At 36.5% G+C, this 15,703-nt stretch overlaps 1 protein-coding gene across 3 annotated transcripts in view; it reads right to left on the bottom strand.

Moving 5' to 3' along the window:
- Positions 1-12,593: 12,593 nt before the first annotated feature.
- Positions 12,594-15,703, bottom strand: part of unc13c (unc-13 homolog C) — a 232,196-nt gene continuing 229,086 nt past the window's right edge. For all 3 annotated transcript variants that reach the window (XM_031899178.1, XM_031899177.1, XM_018092423.2), the window contains one exon: positions 12,594-14,263. In XM_031899178.1, the coding sequence (XP_031755038.1) occupies positions 13,981-14,263 (283 nt within the window). In that variant the 3' untranslated portion in view covers positions 12,594-13,980. The remainder of the gene's footprint in view (positions 14,264-15,703) is intronic.

A 15,703-nucleotide genomic window follows, 5' to 3' on the forward strand; every position in this document is an offset into this window, starting at 1 on the left:
GCTTGTCATCTAAAATATACAGTTCAAGCAGAATCTATCCAACTGGGTATATTGTAGATTCACCCACTTTGTATTAAAACTGCTGTTTGTTCAGTCACAATGCACAAAGTTATCAAGTCATGTGAAACATCTGGGAGATTTCACTGCAATTTTCTGGCCTACACACATTGCCAAATGATTTCAACTAAATGCAGCCAGCACAGGTCTTCATGGTGGATCTGCGTTTTGGTTCATCCTTAAACCTATAAACCTAGACAGTATTTTACAGGAGACATATCATATAAAAATTAAGAATGTACAAGTGAATTATACTCCTCTAAATATAGAAGTTGTATTTCAGACTGATTTATTGAGAAATTCCCCCAAAACCCTACTAGTCCCGCCCATCTGTTCCACTTCCTGCTGGCTGAATTCTCTGGGTGTGCAGGGGAGCCGACGGCCCTCAGTACACTGCACTGTAGGATAGGAGCCAATCAGCAGCTAGGCTGACCTGATAGGGAACTGAACCCTGTCTTTGCTTGAGTGAGTACAAGGCTGTGATTGGCTCTCCACCTCATACTGCGCTTCTAGCAAGGACTGTTAGGACAAGCCCACCCTTCATTTGAAACAAGGACTGAGAACTGATAGGATCTATAGAGAGCTCCAATAAAGGGGACATTTTTAATGACAGAATTAATGTTTAGCCCAAAGTGAAACCAGCACTGTATATTATTCATAACTGGATACAGGATTAGGGTTTTTTCCATTTATCCAATAAGTCGCCTTTAAATTTCAGGTAGATTATACAGCCACATCATATGAAAACAAGTAAAACAAACTGTAACCAAAAGTTAATTTTAAGGTGAATTCCCTATTTCCAAAACAATGCAGCATGCAGAAACACTGTCTACCTGTTTGTACTCACTTGCAGAATAACTTTTTAATGCTGATGGGTGGCATTTAGGAAAGTAATTTAATCTGCAAGTCTTAGAATTTAGAGAGAAAGCAAAACCTTAATGTAAGGCCTTTTTATTATGTGTCATAGGGAGGCTTTTGATGCACTCTTTAAATCTGCAGGACTGGAATCTTTGTATATGACAATAAACTTGAAACTTCTTGAATCTATCTGGATGATTGTTCTTTTTATTTGAGGTTTTTTAGTTTTTTTTCCTCAATATTTGTGGGAAATTGCTTTAGTATCTTATTTCATTTCACATCATACTGCAGAAACTAAATCAACAATTCTAAGTAGCTGATCCAGAGTAAAGTGCTAAATCATAAATCAGATCAACGTTTACTGTGTAAACTTTATTAGTGATTATTCCAATTATTGGTGTAAGTTTCATAAACAATATATTAAAGACAAATTTAATATGTAATAGGTGCAAACATGAGCATCAGATTATTTGTGTGTTTGGATTACAATTACAAATTGTCAACAGAACACAGTGGGGTTAAATGATAAACACTGGACAAAGTTCACATGGGCAATCATTTATAGCAACCAATCAGTAAACAGCATTTTTTAAGACAGCTGTTGATAGAACACTGAAAGAAAACAAATGATTGGTTGCCATTGAATGCTACCTAGGTGTAAATTTGTCCAGTGTTTAAAAATGAGCCCAACTGACTTCCAAAAGATAGTACCTGAGTGCCCTGGGGAAGCTTGTACAGAAATGTGTCAGCATTATTTTAAATAGGAGGGAGAGTAAGTCTGAAGAGCGCTCCCTTTACCTAATCTTTTACTCAGTAGTGCAAAATGTCTATAAATAGTCTTAATTTCCACTGTTTAATGCATCAAACTTACATTGTATATCTGTATAATAGATATGTAACATTTCAAACATTTATAGTATTCATGTTGAACCTTTGGATATACTGTAACCTTCAGGGTCCTTTTTTTGCCCTTACAGAAACCAGTTAATGGTGAAATATTAAGTGAGCTGATTCTGGCAGAAATCCAAATGGCCCTACTTTATTGCATTCGGTAGTTTGTAACCCCATAAATAATGCCACAGGATTTCTGAGAAAGCCCAATTACATTCCTGGTTAGGGTTGTGACCTGGTATCTGTTCCAGCCTCATGGCTTCAGGATCACTTATCACGTAATTTGGCTTAACACACAAGTCCCATGTACAGAATCCCCAAATAACTCTTCCTCATGGCTACAGGAGGTATAAATTTTGCTCTCTTTGTTCAGCAAAAATTAACTGAGCCCTAACATGGACTCCTAAACCAGCATAAAGGTTAAATAAATATATCAGTAATGTATTAACTGTATATATATATTTATACACACACACAGAGGCCCTCTGCCTCTCCTATCTCCTTGCTCTCTTGTCATGGTGACACTAATCTGTATGTTATGTATATTTATATTGCGCTACTTATGTACGCAGCACTGTGCAGCAGAACAATAAATTAATAGAACAGCAGTTGATACAATAAAAATTAATGTTGGGTGTCAAAGGGACAAGAGGGAAGAGGTCCCTGCCCCCTAAAGCTTACAGACTAAGTCAGTGGGTAACTTACAGACACAAATAGAAGGATTAGAGTGTGTGGGTGACCCTGCAATATAAGTGCCTGTTCCCAGTTCAGGTGCTATGCGAGTGCTCCAAGAGGTTTGGGTCTTTGGGTTTATTTCTGAAGAGACTGAGGGAGGATTCTCTCTGGAGGATTTCAGAGATGGCATTCCAAATATAAGGAGAAGCAAGCGCAATGTTCTTGTACCTCACAAAGCAAGTAATAATAACCTGTATCTCATAAAGAAAAGACAAACTACATTGAAAAAGATGCTAATATATCATTAGTATTTTAGAATTAAATGGATCAGCAAAATATATCTTATAAAGATATTATATATATTATAAAGAGGGTGCTAAAGTTCACATTAATTAATAAATGTCACACTTCCCTGCAAATCTTGCCTTAATGTTAGGGAAGAAAACAGGGGACAACTCTAAGGGGCACATTTACTAACCCACGGAATCCGAATCCGAATTGGAAAAATTCCGATTGGAAAACGAACATTTTGCGACTTTTTCGTATTTTTTGCGATTTTTTCGGCGCCTTTGCGACTTTTCGGAAATTGTTGCGACTTTTTCGTAGCCATTACGATGCGCTCGTATCTTGTCGCGACTTTTTTGTATTGAGCGCTCGTAAGCGGCAGGCGAAACTTTCAGACTTAGCATGATTTTGGAAGCCTCCCATAGGACTCAATGGCACCCTGCAGCTCCAACCTGGCCCAAGGAAAGTCTCCCATAGGGCTCAATGGCACTCTGCAGCTCCAACCTGGCCAAAGGAAAGTCTCCCATAGGGCTCAATGGCACTCTGCAGCTCCAACCCGGCCCAAGGAAAGTCTCCCATAGGGCTCAATGGCACCCTGCAGCTCCAACCCGGCCCAAGGAAAGTCTCCCATAGGGCTCAATGGCACCCTGCAGCTCCAACCTGGCCCAAGAAAAGTCACCATATTGAAGCTTGAATGAATCCGAATCTTTCGTACTCGGCGCGAAGGCTACGAAAAAGTCGCGACTTTTCGCGCAAGTAGTAACGCTTCGAAAAAATCGCCAGATTTTGCGCAACATTCGGAATGGCAACGAAAAAGTCGCAACAATTTTCCGAAAAATCGCCAAATACTGATCATTACGAAAAAAACGCAATCGGACGCATTCAGCCAGTACGTGAGTAAGTAAATGTGCCCCTATAGCAATAAAATGCCTGATTTCTGGCAACACTAGATTAGCATTTTCTTAGGGAAAACAAAGGAAATTTACTGTATCCATTGGTTGTATTCAAAAAGCAGGACAGCAGTGCAGAAGTGATTAGAACTGAAAAATCTGAAGCAGTAAGAAAAACCTCTTAAAACTCCTTTGATTTTAAAATAAATTCTCTCTAAAGCTATTCTCTGCATTCACATCCCTGACCTTGCCAGCCCTACACACAATTTCATCTGATTCATTTAGAATTCTAGCATTTCTATAGGCATTTCTTTAGGGACTAAGTTTTACTTGCAACTTGCTTTCCAACCCCCAAATTGTTGCCATTTTTTTAGGCACCACTGGGATCACCTGACTGTAGCTGGGAATGATGGGAGCTATAACATGGAGATGGCCACTGCTCCTGTATAAACTACAGCAAATAAAGGGAAAACTGTGCTTGACACTAAACAATTTTAAATATAAAAGCAAGGGTGTGACCACAAAATTCATTCAAAGACAAGAAATCCTCACTATCAATTTATTACTAGAAATGCCCTTTCTTTTAGGCAAAAAAGGGATTGTATGACCATGTATTGCAATTTTGCTGACACACCCTCTTTGTCCCCCTATTTACTATATATATATATATATATATATATATATATATATATATATATATATAAAATAAATAAGCTGTTTTCACGTGTTCTATTGGGGAACAGCACAATTTATTTCTATTTAATATATTTAGATATTAGTAAAACAATTTTTTCCTTCATTTGTTCACAATCCCCTGTTTGGATCATGCCAGTGTTCCAGTTTTCCATTGGTTATCTGAAAATTTCCTCACTACAGGGCCAATTTGTTATTACAGGGAAAAATATATGTTTCTGTCTATATAAACATAATTTGGTAGCACCTAGGCACTCATTCTAAGGGTGTATATATATCTGTGAGCAAGGAATTATTTAAAAGATATCCATAACAACATTTTAGTACAAACTATACTGTAATACAAGGCTACTGAAAACTCTCTGGCAGCTTTTGGAATCCAGTGCCATGGTTTTTTATACTCCTCATCAGAGAGAATAACCTTACAAGCAAATTCTTCTTTTGAAAGAGCAGTAACTCAGCCTATATTCACTAAGCAGATTTAAGAAAGATCCATGAATGGTGAATCATGCAGATCAATAATGAATGTTACCAGTGGCTAATGCCTAATGCACAGTACGAAAAAACAGCTCTTGAGAGTAAATAACACATAAATATAACTATGTTACAGACTTGTCCTGATCTCATTTACTACTTACCTCTCCAAGGACAGGCCAAGTAACATACAAGGAACAGAAGCAGGTTGCAAGCCAATGGTGTAATCAAGATTTAGGACAAATCTAAAATGAAAAAATCAGCAGAAACTGAGCATCTGATTTGTCAACTATTGATATAAAAATCTTGCAGAAAGGTTTAATATTTTCCCCATTTATCAAAGCTTTCCTGACAATCAGAAAAGATTTCACTGTTTCAATGTTTTTTCTCTACCCTTGAGATAGGTTATAGAGAATCATTGAAATCTTAACCTACCATACCCTGCTACATATACTGTATATATATATATATATATATATATACAACAACAAAGGGTCCTCTGCATTCACCCATTATCAATATATACAGGACATTAAGACATTCTGTGCATTAAGCTACCAAGATATGCCCTCCAAGATGTGAATATTCAATGTTAACACTATTTTGTCTGTGATTAAATTCTAGACCAGTTATGCCCATTTGCATTATATAACTGTATATGTTTACAATACACATTTGCCCCCCTGACTTTGCTTCAAGTGAATTTTTTTCCCCAATAGCAGTCACATTTTCCCCTCATTCTTACCACATTTCAATGCTGTACTATAAAAAACATTTAATTAGGAGGCAGGCAACATGCATTAGAATCTTGCTTGGGCTAGTGAGATTAGGTTTTGATGTATTTAATAGCAGATCAATTCCTCTGTGACTCTGGGACATGATTTTTAATTACAGCTATGAAAAAGTAAATGCTGTAAGCTCTGGTTTATGTACATATAATGAAGGCATCAGTGACTTCAAGTAGTCTGGGAATTCTAAGACTAATCACAATGGGAAAAAAATGACTAATGAGTAAAAGTATCCCAACTGTATGCCACTGACTCTTTGTAAGTATATGATTATTCCTCTGTCCTTTAGAATAGAATGATATGAATTGGATGATATACATCATGTACATGTAACTCATTAGCCACTGGGGTTATAGGAGGATTAGTGAACCTACACCCTTTGCATTTTTAATATGTCAGATATATAAGGAAGGTGGACTCATTTTCAAAAGAAAAGCATATGTCCTAAATGAACTCCAGATTTTCCCATAGAGCCAGATGCAATTCAGTGAGAAAAACATATCACTGTCACAAGAAGACTCTATTGAAGTCTATGGAAAAAACTGGAACTGAATTAGGAGGAAAGTTTTCTCTCTTTTAATTGGATCTCACCCATAATTTTTCACGTGATAAACCATAAAATAACTTTGCAGCTTTTGACAGGACTCACTAAGAGAACCCCGAGTCAATGTTTGCACTTGCACATAATTCAACCAAGCATGCTGATGGGGCTTATTGGCATTCTAAGCAGGTTGCAAAGGAGAAAATATATGGGGTCAAGTACTTTTTGTACTTTGCTTGTATTTGTAATTGTGTATTCAACCCCCCCATTTTCTCTACATTGGAAAATTAATAGGGCCTAACTGTTGAACTCCTTCCTTGACCAATAGCCAAAGACAGCAGATGGCTACAGAGCAAACACTGATTTAGCACCTAAACTGCATCTGCTCACAACAAGCAGCTGTTATTTGCAAAGGAAGATTACTGCTAAGCAGCTAAAATATAAACAAAGCAGTCATACAGCTAATTAATATACATGCGAATAAGACTAAAAACTTGTATGTCATCTTCCTTTAGAGACCGCTGTGGGTTTGTGCTTCTATTATAAAATGTGGTACAACACAGAAATAAGCAGGAAAATATTCAATATTTGGGATTCTGATAAAATATAGCCCTTACATGTAATGTACTTTATAGCATTTTGTAAATGGGTATTGGAGGCAGTAATCTGCAATACTAAGTTGTAGAGAGTGAATCTGTCCCGTTTTGCTTAGGTGAAAAGTCATTCAAACTATGGGAAGATTTGCGAAACGGTGATTTTTTTTTTGACGCGCACACCTTTTTTAATGTGATCACGCCCATTTTTATGTGGCCTGGTGAAAAAATTCGCCATCACTTCCAAGTTTCAATAACAAAGGAGATTTTTGTACCTATATATTTATAGTTAGTGTGTTATTATTGGGCACTTGGCACTTATCAGTTACATTTTCTCATGTTTTGTACAATTTCTGGTTAAGTTCTGCATTGTTGTATATAGCTACAAAGCTTTTCTCCAGCTGAAATTTACTGGCATGGCCTCACCTGGTGCTGTGCATAGAGCAATTGCTTTTTTATATGATAAAAGAATACTTTGTTTCTTTTGTGGTTTATTCTGACATTGGCAGACCTTTGTTCCATCATTTTTAATTGGGTGGCTTTTTACAACTATGTCTAGCTTAAATGAAATATATTTTAAACTTCTAGTACCTTAGTTTTTGGGCCCCCTTACACCTCAGAACGAAAAGGCCCCAGACCCTTTGTGGAAAAAGAGAACAATGTGTTTTAAAGGGGGTGTATCTGTTCATGTATGGCAGATTTAACATCTAGTAGGATTATATTCCCCTACAAGCTTGGTTACCAGACCAACCCTGTACAGTGGGACTGGTTCAAACCAGGCTACTTAAGCTTAGGGTCAAACCTCCCACTGCTGATACATTCACTCTTGGCTAATATTCTGTAATACTCCTTTATGATGTCCACCCAGTGGTGCTCTGCTGCCCTGTCCCCAAAGTGAGAGAAGCAGACTACAAGTGTTCCTGTGACATTAATTCTGGAGTAACAACCACAGCCCTGATAAACAATGCTGACCGGCCTAAACAAATTATTGATATTATACCACCAACTATTGCTCAAAGTGCATTGATTTATTTTCACTCACAATTTAAGACAAATGCACACAACAGTATCTTCAAATCTTTCTTTAGCTTACATCCTACATGCTAATATAAGTATCTTCCTGTCCTCAGATGCTCACTTCCCTCAAGAACAGATCCATGGGGTAATAAAATAAGAGCTTACATAAAAGGAAATCTAAAACCCCAGAATCATATTAAGTGGCCTATTAAAAAAATCTTACCAAACTGGAATATATCTATATATATTGCCCTTTTACATCCTTTCCCTTGATCCACCCTTTAGTGATGGGCTGTGTGCTCCCTCAAAGATCACATGACCAGAAATAATGCAGCTCTAACTGTAACAGGAAGTAGTGTGGGAGTAAAAGGCAGAACTCTGTCCATTAATTGGCTGATGTGACCTAACCTGTATGTGTGCCTTGGCTTGTTTGTGTGCACTGTGAATCCTATGATCCCAGGAGGTGTCCCTTAATTCTTAAAATGGCACTTTTTTATTTAGGATTACCCAGTAGCACATACTACTAAAAAGTATATTTTTATGAAAACAGTTTATATAGATGAAGCAGGGTTTTATATATCAGCTGCTTTATGAGATATATTTTTATAGAGACCAACATTTTTCATGAGTATAGTTCTTCTTTAAATGAATTACTTTTGTTTATTCTCCAAAGATGAGTAAAACAAGGTGAAATATAAGGGAGCTTTCAAAAGGTCAAATAGTACCAGAACACAGCAACACAATTAAAGCAACTGCAATTACCGCATCATCTGTTTCCAACTCTGCAGATAGCACTCAAGCTCATCCATCAACTTCAGCTGCTTCGCAGACTCAGGAAAAGACTAGAGCAACAACTCTTTTGGGTGAGTCTGATATGCAGTACATGCAATGCCTGATTCTGAGTCATTAGATAGGAAACAGATTGTTTGCTTTCATTTACAATACTGTTAGGGTATAGTAGATAAGAAAAGAAAGGAACCAGAAACCGAAAAGGAAAAGCATCTATAAACAATGGCTCCTTTTCAGTTACATGGAAAATATATGTTCCACGTACAATGAGAAGAAATGTAACAGGGTTTTCTTGTAAAACGTATGTGTGATTATCACGTGGTGCTCCACATCCTGTTATTGATTGTCAAACAGACAGCAAAAGCAGCACTGCAAGAAATCATGGCAACTAATAATATAAACATAATGAAAGCTGGCGAGCTTCTTAAAAAAGGTTTTGATAATGGTTTTACTATTCTTTTAAAAAGGTTTGTTGTTCAGGCCAAAGTTGTACTGGAAAGCCTAGTGTACATGCCTACATTTTAATACAAATACAAAGGAGGCATGGTTGCTACTTTCAAAGAAGCCATCAATAACCACATCTCCCTTAGGCGTAGCTTCTAAAAAAAGACCAGGACAACTCGGAATCCATCAGCACTTTTCTTATCCAGGATTTGCATTGATCAGAGGTTACCTACACAAAGATCACTACAAAGTCCAATAACAATGATTTGATGAACTTTAGCTCCATTTAAGTTGGTGCAGGGGCCTTATAGTGAACTTGGATATAGTGTCTACATACAGGTTATTTCCATTGCACCCTGAAAGCTTTAGATGTGGGTTGTTGTTTCCTAGCATGTAATACAGGAGGATTTCCTTACAATTGGTGAAAAATAAACTTGCAGGCATGTAAGCAATTGCTTAATATATGTTTAGTAATGCTTAAATACTTGTGGTTACCAGAGGCAGAAGGTGATAGAGCCAAAGAACATTTTAGCCATTAAAATAGACTCTACAGCCAAAATGTGCAGCTTTCCCATGGATAAAGTATGGGGAAACAAAACAAGTTATTAAAACTATTAACTATCACACTGAAGGAATTACAATCCCTATTTGGTTTGCATACATTCCAGTAGAGATTAGTGAAAGCTACAGCTGAGATAAAAAGGCATTTCTTACAGTAAGAGCAGGGATACAAAAAGGCAGATCTTTAGTTATGGCAGAAGTATCTGTAAAGCTTTAACAGTATTCGGATTTAAATATATCATATGTGAATAACATAATTGCAACAAGACATCAGGAAGTATTGACTTTAGAGGCTTATGTCACATGTCATTGGACGCAGAATTTAGAAACAAGGCATGAAGTTCTGGGGGACAAAATAGGATGTGCTTTATGCAATTTGCACCTACAACGCACAAATAAATAGGGCAATGTAATACAAGTCATCCATGGAATAATATATATAATACAAACATTTTTTGACAAAGGCCAGTCTGTGTTAACCTCTGTGTTAGTGACCTTGGTATTAGAATGCAACTTCCTTTCTCTTTTTCATTTATCTATGATAACTTTGTGGAAATCTTAGCTATAATTAGCTCTCATATCTTATTTAGTCTATGGGGGAGTGGTTTATCTGGCCACAGGTTCATTTTATGGTACAGGTATAGGACCCATTATCCAGAATGCTCGGGACCAAGGGTATTCCGGATAAGGGGTCTTTCCATAATTTGGATCTCCATACCTTAAGTCTACTAAAAAATTAATAAAACATTAATTAAACCCAATAGGATTGTTTTGCATCCAATAAGGATTATTTATATCTTAGTTGGGATCAATTACAAGGTTCTGTTTTATTTCTACATAAAAAAAGGAAATCAGTTTTAAAATTGTGAATTATTTGCTTATAATGGAGTCTATGGGAGATGGGCTTTCCGTAATTCGGAGCTTTCTGGATAACGGGTTTCCGGATAAGGGGTCCGATACCTGTACCATGTAATATAGTTTTTAGATTGTTTGTCTAAACCACAAGTGCTGTTACTAGTGATGAACAAATTTTTTTGCCAGGCATGAATTTGCAGCAAATTTCCGCATTTCGCCATTGGCGAATTGTTTTGCGAAGCTTCCACGAAAAATTGGAGTGAAAAAATTTGTTGTGTGTCAACAATACCAACTTTTTTTGACGTGCAACAAATTTTTTCATGCCAAATTTTTATGTCAAATTCCATGTCAAATTGGGCGTGGTTGTATCAAAATGGTCCTGTGACACTTGCATTTCCTGAATTTTGTAGTTAAAATTAGTAGTCAATTTTTGGGTGAAACGGGACAGATTATCTCATCACTAGCTGTTACCTCTTTACTATTTTTACTTATTTTTACAATATTTCATTTGAATACTGGAGCAGTTTGTTTATAATTTGTTTTTATGTTTTATTAGAATATTATAATTTTAACTATAAACGGAAATTAAATTTGTTAGAACTAAAGGAGAAATACTGTATACTGTTGCTTAACTAAACACCCCTCCAATCTTGTAGGCAATAATGAGTAATATATGGTGGTGGTTTTACTTTGGGCTAAAAATGATCATTAACCTTAAAAATGGCACCTTGGTTCAATATAGCCAATCACAGCCCTGCAGTCACACAAGCAAAGGCAATATTCAGTTCCCTATCAGGTCAGCCTAGCTGCTGATTTGTTTCTATCCTACAGTGCAATGTACTGAGTGCCACTGACTCCCCTGCACAGCCTGAGAAAAGAAGCCAGCAGGAAGTGGAACAGATGGGTGGGACTTGTGGGTTTTGGGGAAAATTTTCAATAAATCAGCCCAAAACACAACTTTTCTCAGCACATTTCTATATTGAGTATAACATACTGGCACATTCTTGTTTTTTACACATGTAAATTAAATTAATATGAGCAAAGCAGTAGAACCTGAATTTGGCTAATAGGCTGGGTACATACACACATGGGCAGCAGTGGTACAGCGGTATTAGATAAAGACAAGGAAAAAATAAGATAAAGATAGAAAGGCAGCACTTAAGTTCAATCCAAATGAAGACCAGCCCACTAGTTAGATGAAATTAACCCATTCTGTGCCAGACTAAAATGAAAGCATCCATTCCAACAGGAACCCACTGCACTTTACCTGTAATTACAAAACATTAGCTGCAAGATAGTTACATGAAAACTTAAAGTGTAAAATAACACCAAAGGCTGGGCAGCATACACCCAGAAATACACATGGTTAAAGCAATTCTTTTCAAAAACATTAAACAACTGTTTCAGTTTTATGGCGAAGGTAAAGGCAGAACACAGTCAGGAAAAAAAAAAAAAAACTGAATGACAGCAACTCACTATGGGCTACAATTCTATCATAATTCCATCAGTGCAGAGCATTCTCTTGTGTATTTTTATTATTTTTCTATCAGGTTCCTTTCCTGTAGTGACAGAATAATGACTTTCTGTAAAATTGTTTCTATGCTGGCACAGTTACAGTCAAGCATACTGATACATGTAATAAATAGGGGTGCTAACTGGGAGAAAATCTATAAAAACAATGAATATTCAAAGTCTCACTGGGAGAAGTTAATAGTTTACTATGAAGTTTATAGTTCACATTCCCAATTAATTATCGACTGTAAATAGTATGTAGAAAATGTGAAAAAATAAATATCTATTTGTGCCATCATACATAAATCATCTGGATCATCTCCTTTAGTGTAAACCAGTATTTATATAAAACAGTGATACAATCACAAGGCATTACTGGAGTAGAGCATGCCAGATTCAATGGTCTAAACTTAAAGACCACCAAATATTATACTAGCATATATTCCAACAACACTGGGAACAAAAAGACCACCATAAGACCATCGCCCCAAAGTGCTTACCTTGAAACCCAATTGGGGTTATATGAGTAAAGGTGCAAAATTTGCTATGGGTCTAATCTCTTAGAGCAGCCAATCAGGTAAAAGTACCAACATTGTTGCCTGTAGTCCTGGGCAACACAAGGTACTTTAATATATAGGTGATTCCAAAAATAACATACAAGACACAAAGCTATTTCTTCATACTTTATTTTACAATGTCTCACTGAATGTATTTACAAGACAAGACTTTTGCCTCAGTGCAATACATTTTTATGTTGCATAAGTACAAACTGTATTTTTTTTTCTTGAAAAAGAGACAACACTTAACTGATCATACAGCTAAGTATACAATGCAACATTTACTCCTGTCTGGATGAAAAAGCATGACTTGGTTAGTTGATTTCCAGAAATGCACAACAAATCAGTCGCATTCCATTCTCTGAGTTGAATCCTTGGTATCAGATAAAATGATTTAAGCACATACACTGTGGCGGATTTATATATATATATATATGTATATATAGATTTATAGACATTTGCACAGTACAAAAATACTGCAGATTTATGGAAAAGACCCCATAATTGTCAGTGACAAGAAGCAGAGCTGAAAGAGATGGGAGTCAAATTGAAGTTAATATATTATATATATATATAATAAAAGTTCATGGAAATATAAAAACAGAGATTTTCCAGCAGATTTTTGCAGCATACATTTCTTACCCATGGTGCTATATAGAGGGGCTTAGTAAATAGCTGGTCAACACAGAGGGGGCTACCATTTTGTATCAAGGGTCGACAATTAGTTCTTGTAAAGTAAATCTTTCTTGAAGCTTTTCTTTACAGTTTGTGTTCACAGTGATGCCAGAAAAAGAGTAATATGCATAAAAGAGCCCCACCCTTTCTAGTTTTCCATGTTTAATGCAAATTAAAGTAAAAATACACATTTTGTTTATAAGGGATTTATAAAATTACAAAGTTATCATTAATAATTGGAATATTTAAATCTGCACTAACAACAATATGTAATGAAGATATTTCAAATGTTCTGTATATGATGTATAGGACAGGACAGCATGTAAAGGAAATACAAACCATTGCTAGTGTGTACAAATGGCTGTGCCTACACAGACCTCCACTTTGCATCTTGATTGACTCATGCCCACAAATGTAATGCCAGGTTCCCCAACAAATGTGATAGGTGCTGTTGCTCTGGGGAATATGTGCCTGGAGAGAGAGGATTGCTCAGTGACAGACATGAGTTGAATGAATACAACTTGCCCATGTGTAAACTGATATGAAATCAAGATTAAAAAGAAGAAACCCTAAGATTATTTCAGCTCTAAGTGTTTATTTTGGCACTTCATGAGAGCAAGTCCTTGCCCAGTGTCAGCAGTATAAAAAAGATACACATCTTCTTCAACATACCTTGCAAATATAGTACATTTGTACTAGCAAACACAAACAAATTGAAATAAACATTCCCACTGTTTTTTCACATGCATACACTACTCAGACAACAACACTGTATCAATGGTAATTTTAGTCCATGGAGGTGTCCCCTCATGCGCCTGTAATGTTCTAGATCTCTTCTGGAGATCGGATGTCAGATTTCAACTTTACAAACTCCTTGGCAACTTCATCGTTGGATCTCTGAGACAGGATTCTCAGAATGGTCAGTCCGGTTTCATCCATGCAAATGTTTTTCATCAGAGGATACCACGAGGCACAGTTTCCTTTATCCACAATATTCTTCAGCTGGATAACAGTCATTCCTATAACGCGATCCTCTCTGGCAAAGCAGTAGTCTTTCACACAGAGATGAAGTTCATACGCCCGTGGGCTCTCTTCATTACTCAGAATGCTGTGTAAAATGAAGAATATATATAAATATATTTATAACGAAGAATGAGAGGCATGTTCTTCAATTTCATTCAGCCTGCTTTCAATTAGGCAACTTTTCCAACCTTATTAAAATTCTAATATATCCTTAGGAATTTTTTATATTCCTTTACTAATGAAAAATCTGACTGTTGGCAACTTATGTTCCCATGATTTTATTGTGTTTCTATCAATTTAGTCAAACTGGCAGTTTTATTCATTTTTCATTTTAATGGTTTTTTAGTTTTCTTCTTTATTATTCTTACCCTGAAACAGTTTTTGTCCCTATGACCCAACTTGAAAGCTTTTTCATACAACATTCACCTTACTTCTCTTAAAAGCTATTATAAAGCAGGCTGGGGAAGATAGCAAGGCTAGCATGAACACATATAAGGCCAATGTACCAATCAATACTGATATCAGTTCAATACTGATAGTCCATCAAACATAACTATACAGTCACTATGACAATAAGGGGCAGATTTATAAAAGTGTGAAATCAGAGCTCATGACGGTACATTTCTGCCACTCTCTATTTCTATGGGATTTTTTGAGGCGTATTTATCAATGGGTTACAGTTAGGGGCACATTTACTAACCCACGAACGGGCCAAATGCGTCCGATTGCGTTTTTTTCGTAATGATCGGTATTTTGCGTTTTTTTCGGAAAATTGTTGCGACTTTTTCGTTACCAATACGATTTGCGCGAAAAAATGCGAGTTTTTCGTAGCCATTCCGAAAGTTGCGCAAAATCGCGATCTTTTCGTAGCATTAAAACTTGCGCGAAACGTCGCGCCTTTTAAGTTTTAACGCTACGAAAAAGGCGCGACTTTTCGCGAAAGTTTTAACGCTACGAAAAAAATCGCCAGATTTTGCGCAACTTTCGGAAAGGCTACGAAAAACTCGCGTTTTTTTCGCGCAAATCGTATTGGTAACGAAAAAGTCGCGATAATTTCCAAAAAGTCGTAAAGTCGCCGAAAAAATCGCAAAAAATACGAAAAAGTCGCAAAATGTTCGTTTTCCAATCGGAATTTTTCCAATTCGCATTCGAATTCGTGTCTTAGTAAATCAGCCCCTTAGAGTTCACCATTTGAGCAATATGCTTCTAAAATCCTATAGGAATGAATAGCAGTAAAAATCTACTGTGAAGTAGTTAAAGGGGTGGTTTAAGTTAAATTTTAGTAAACTGGCCAGTTCTTAGCAACTTTTTAATTGGTCTTTATTTTCTTTTATAATTTTTTAATTATTTGCTTTTCACTTCCGAGTAGCGATGGGTGAATTTTTTCGCCAGGCATGGATTTGCAGCGAATTTCGCCATTGGCTAATTGTTTTGTGAAACTTTTGTTGTGAAAAATTTGTTGCGCGTCCAAAAAATGTTGCAGTCGCGTCAAGATAGGCACGGTCATGTCAAAATGGGGCGCAGT

This window comes from Xenopus tropicalis, chromosome 3, assembly GCF_000004195.4.
Source record: "Xenopus tropicalis strain Nigerian chromosome 3, UCB_Xtro_10.0, whole genome shotgun sequence".
In the NCBI taxonomy this organism is placed as follows: domain Eukaryota; kingdom Metazoa; phylum Chordata; class Amphibia; order Anura; family Pipidae; genus Xenopus; species Xenopus tropicalis.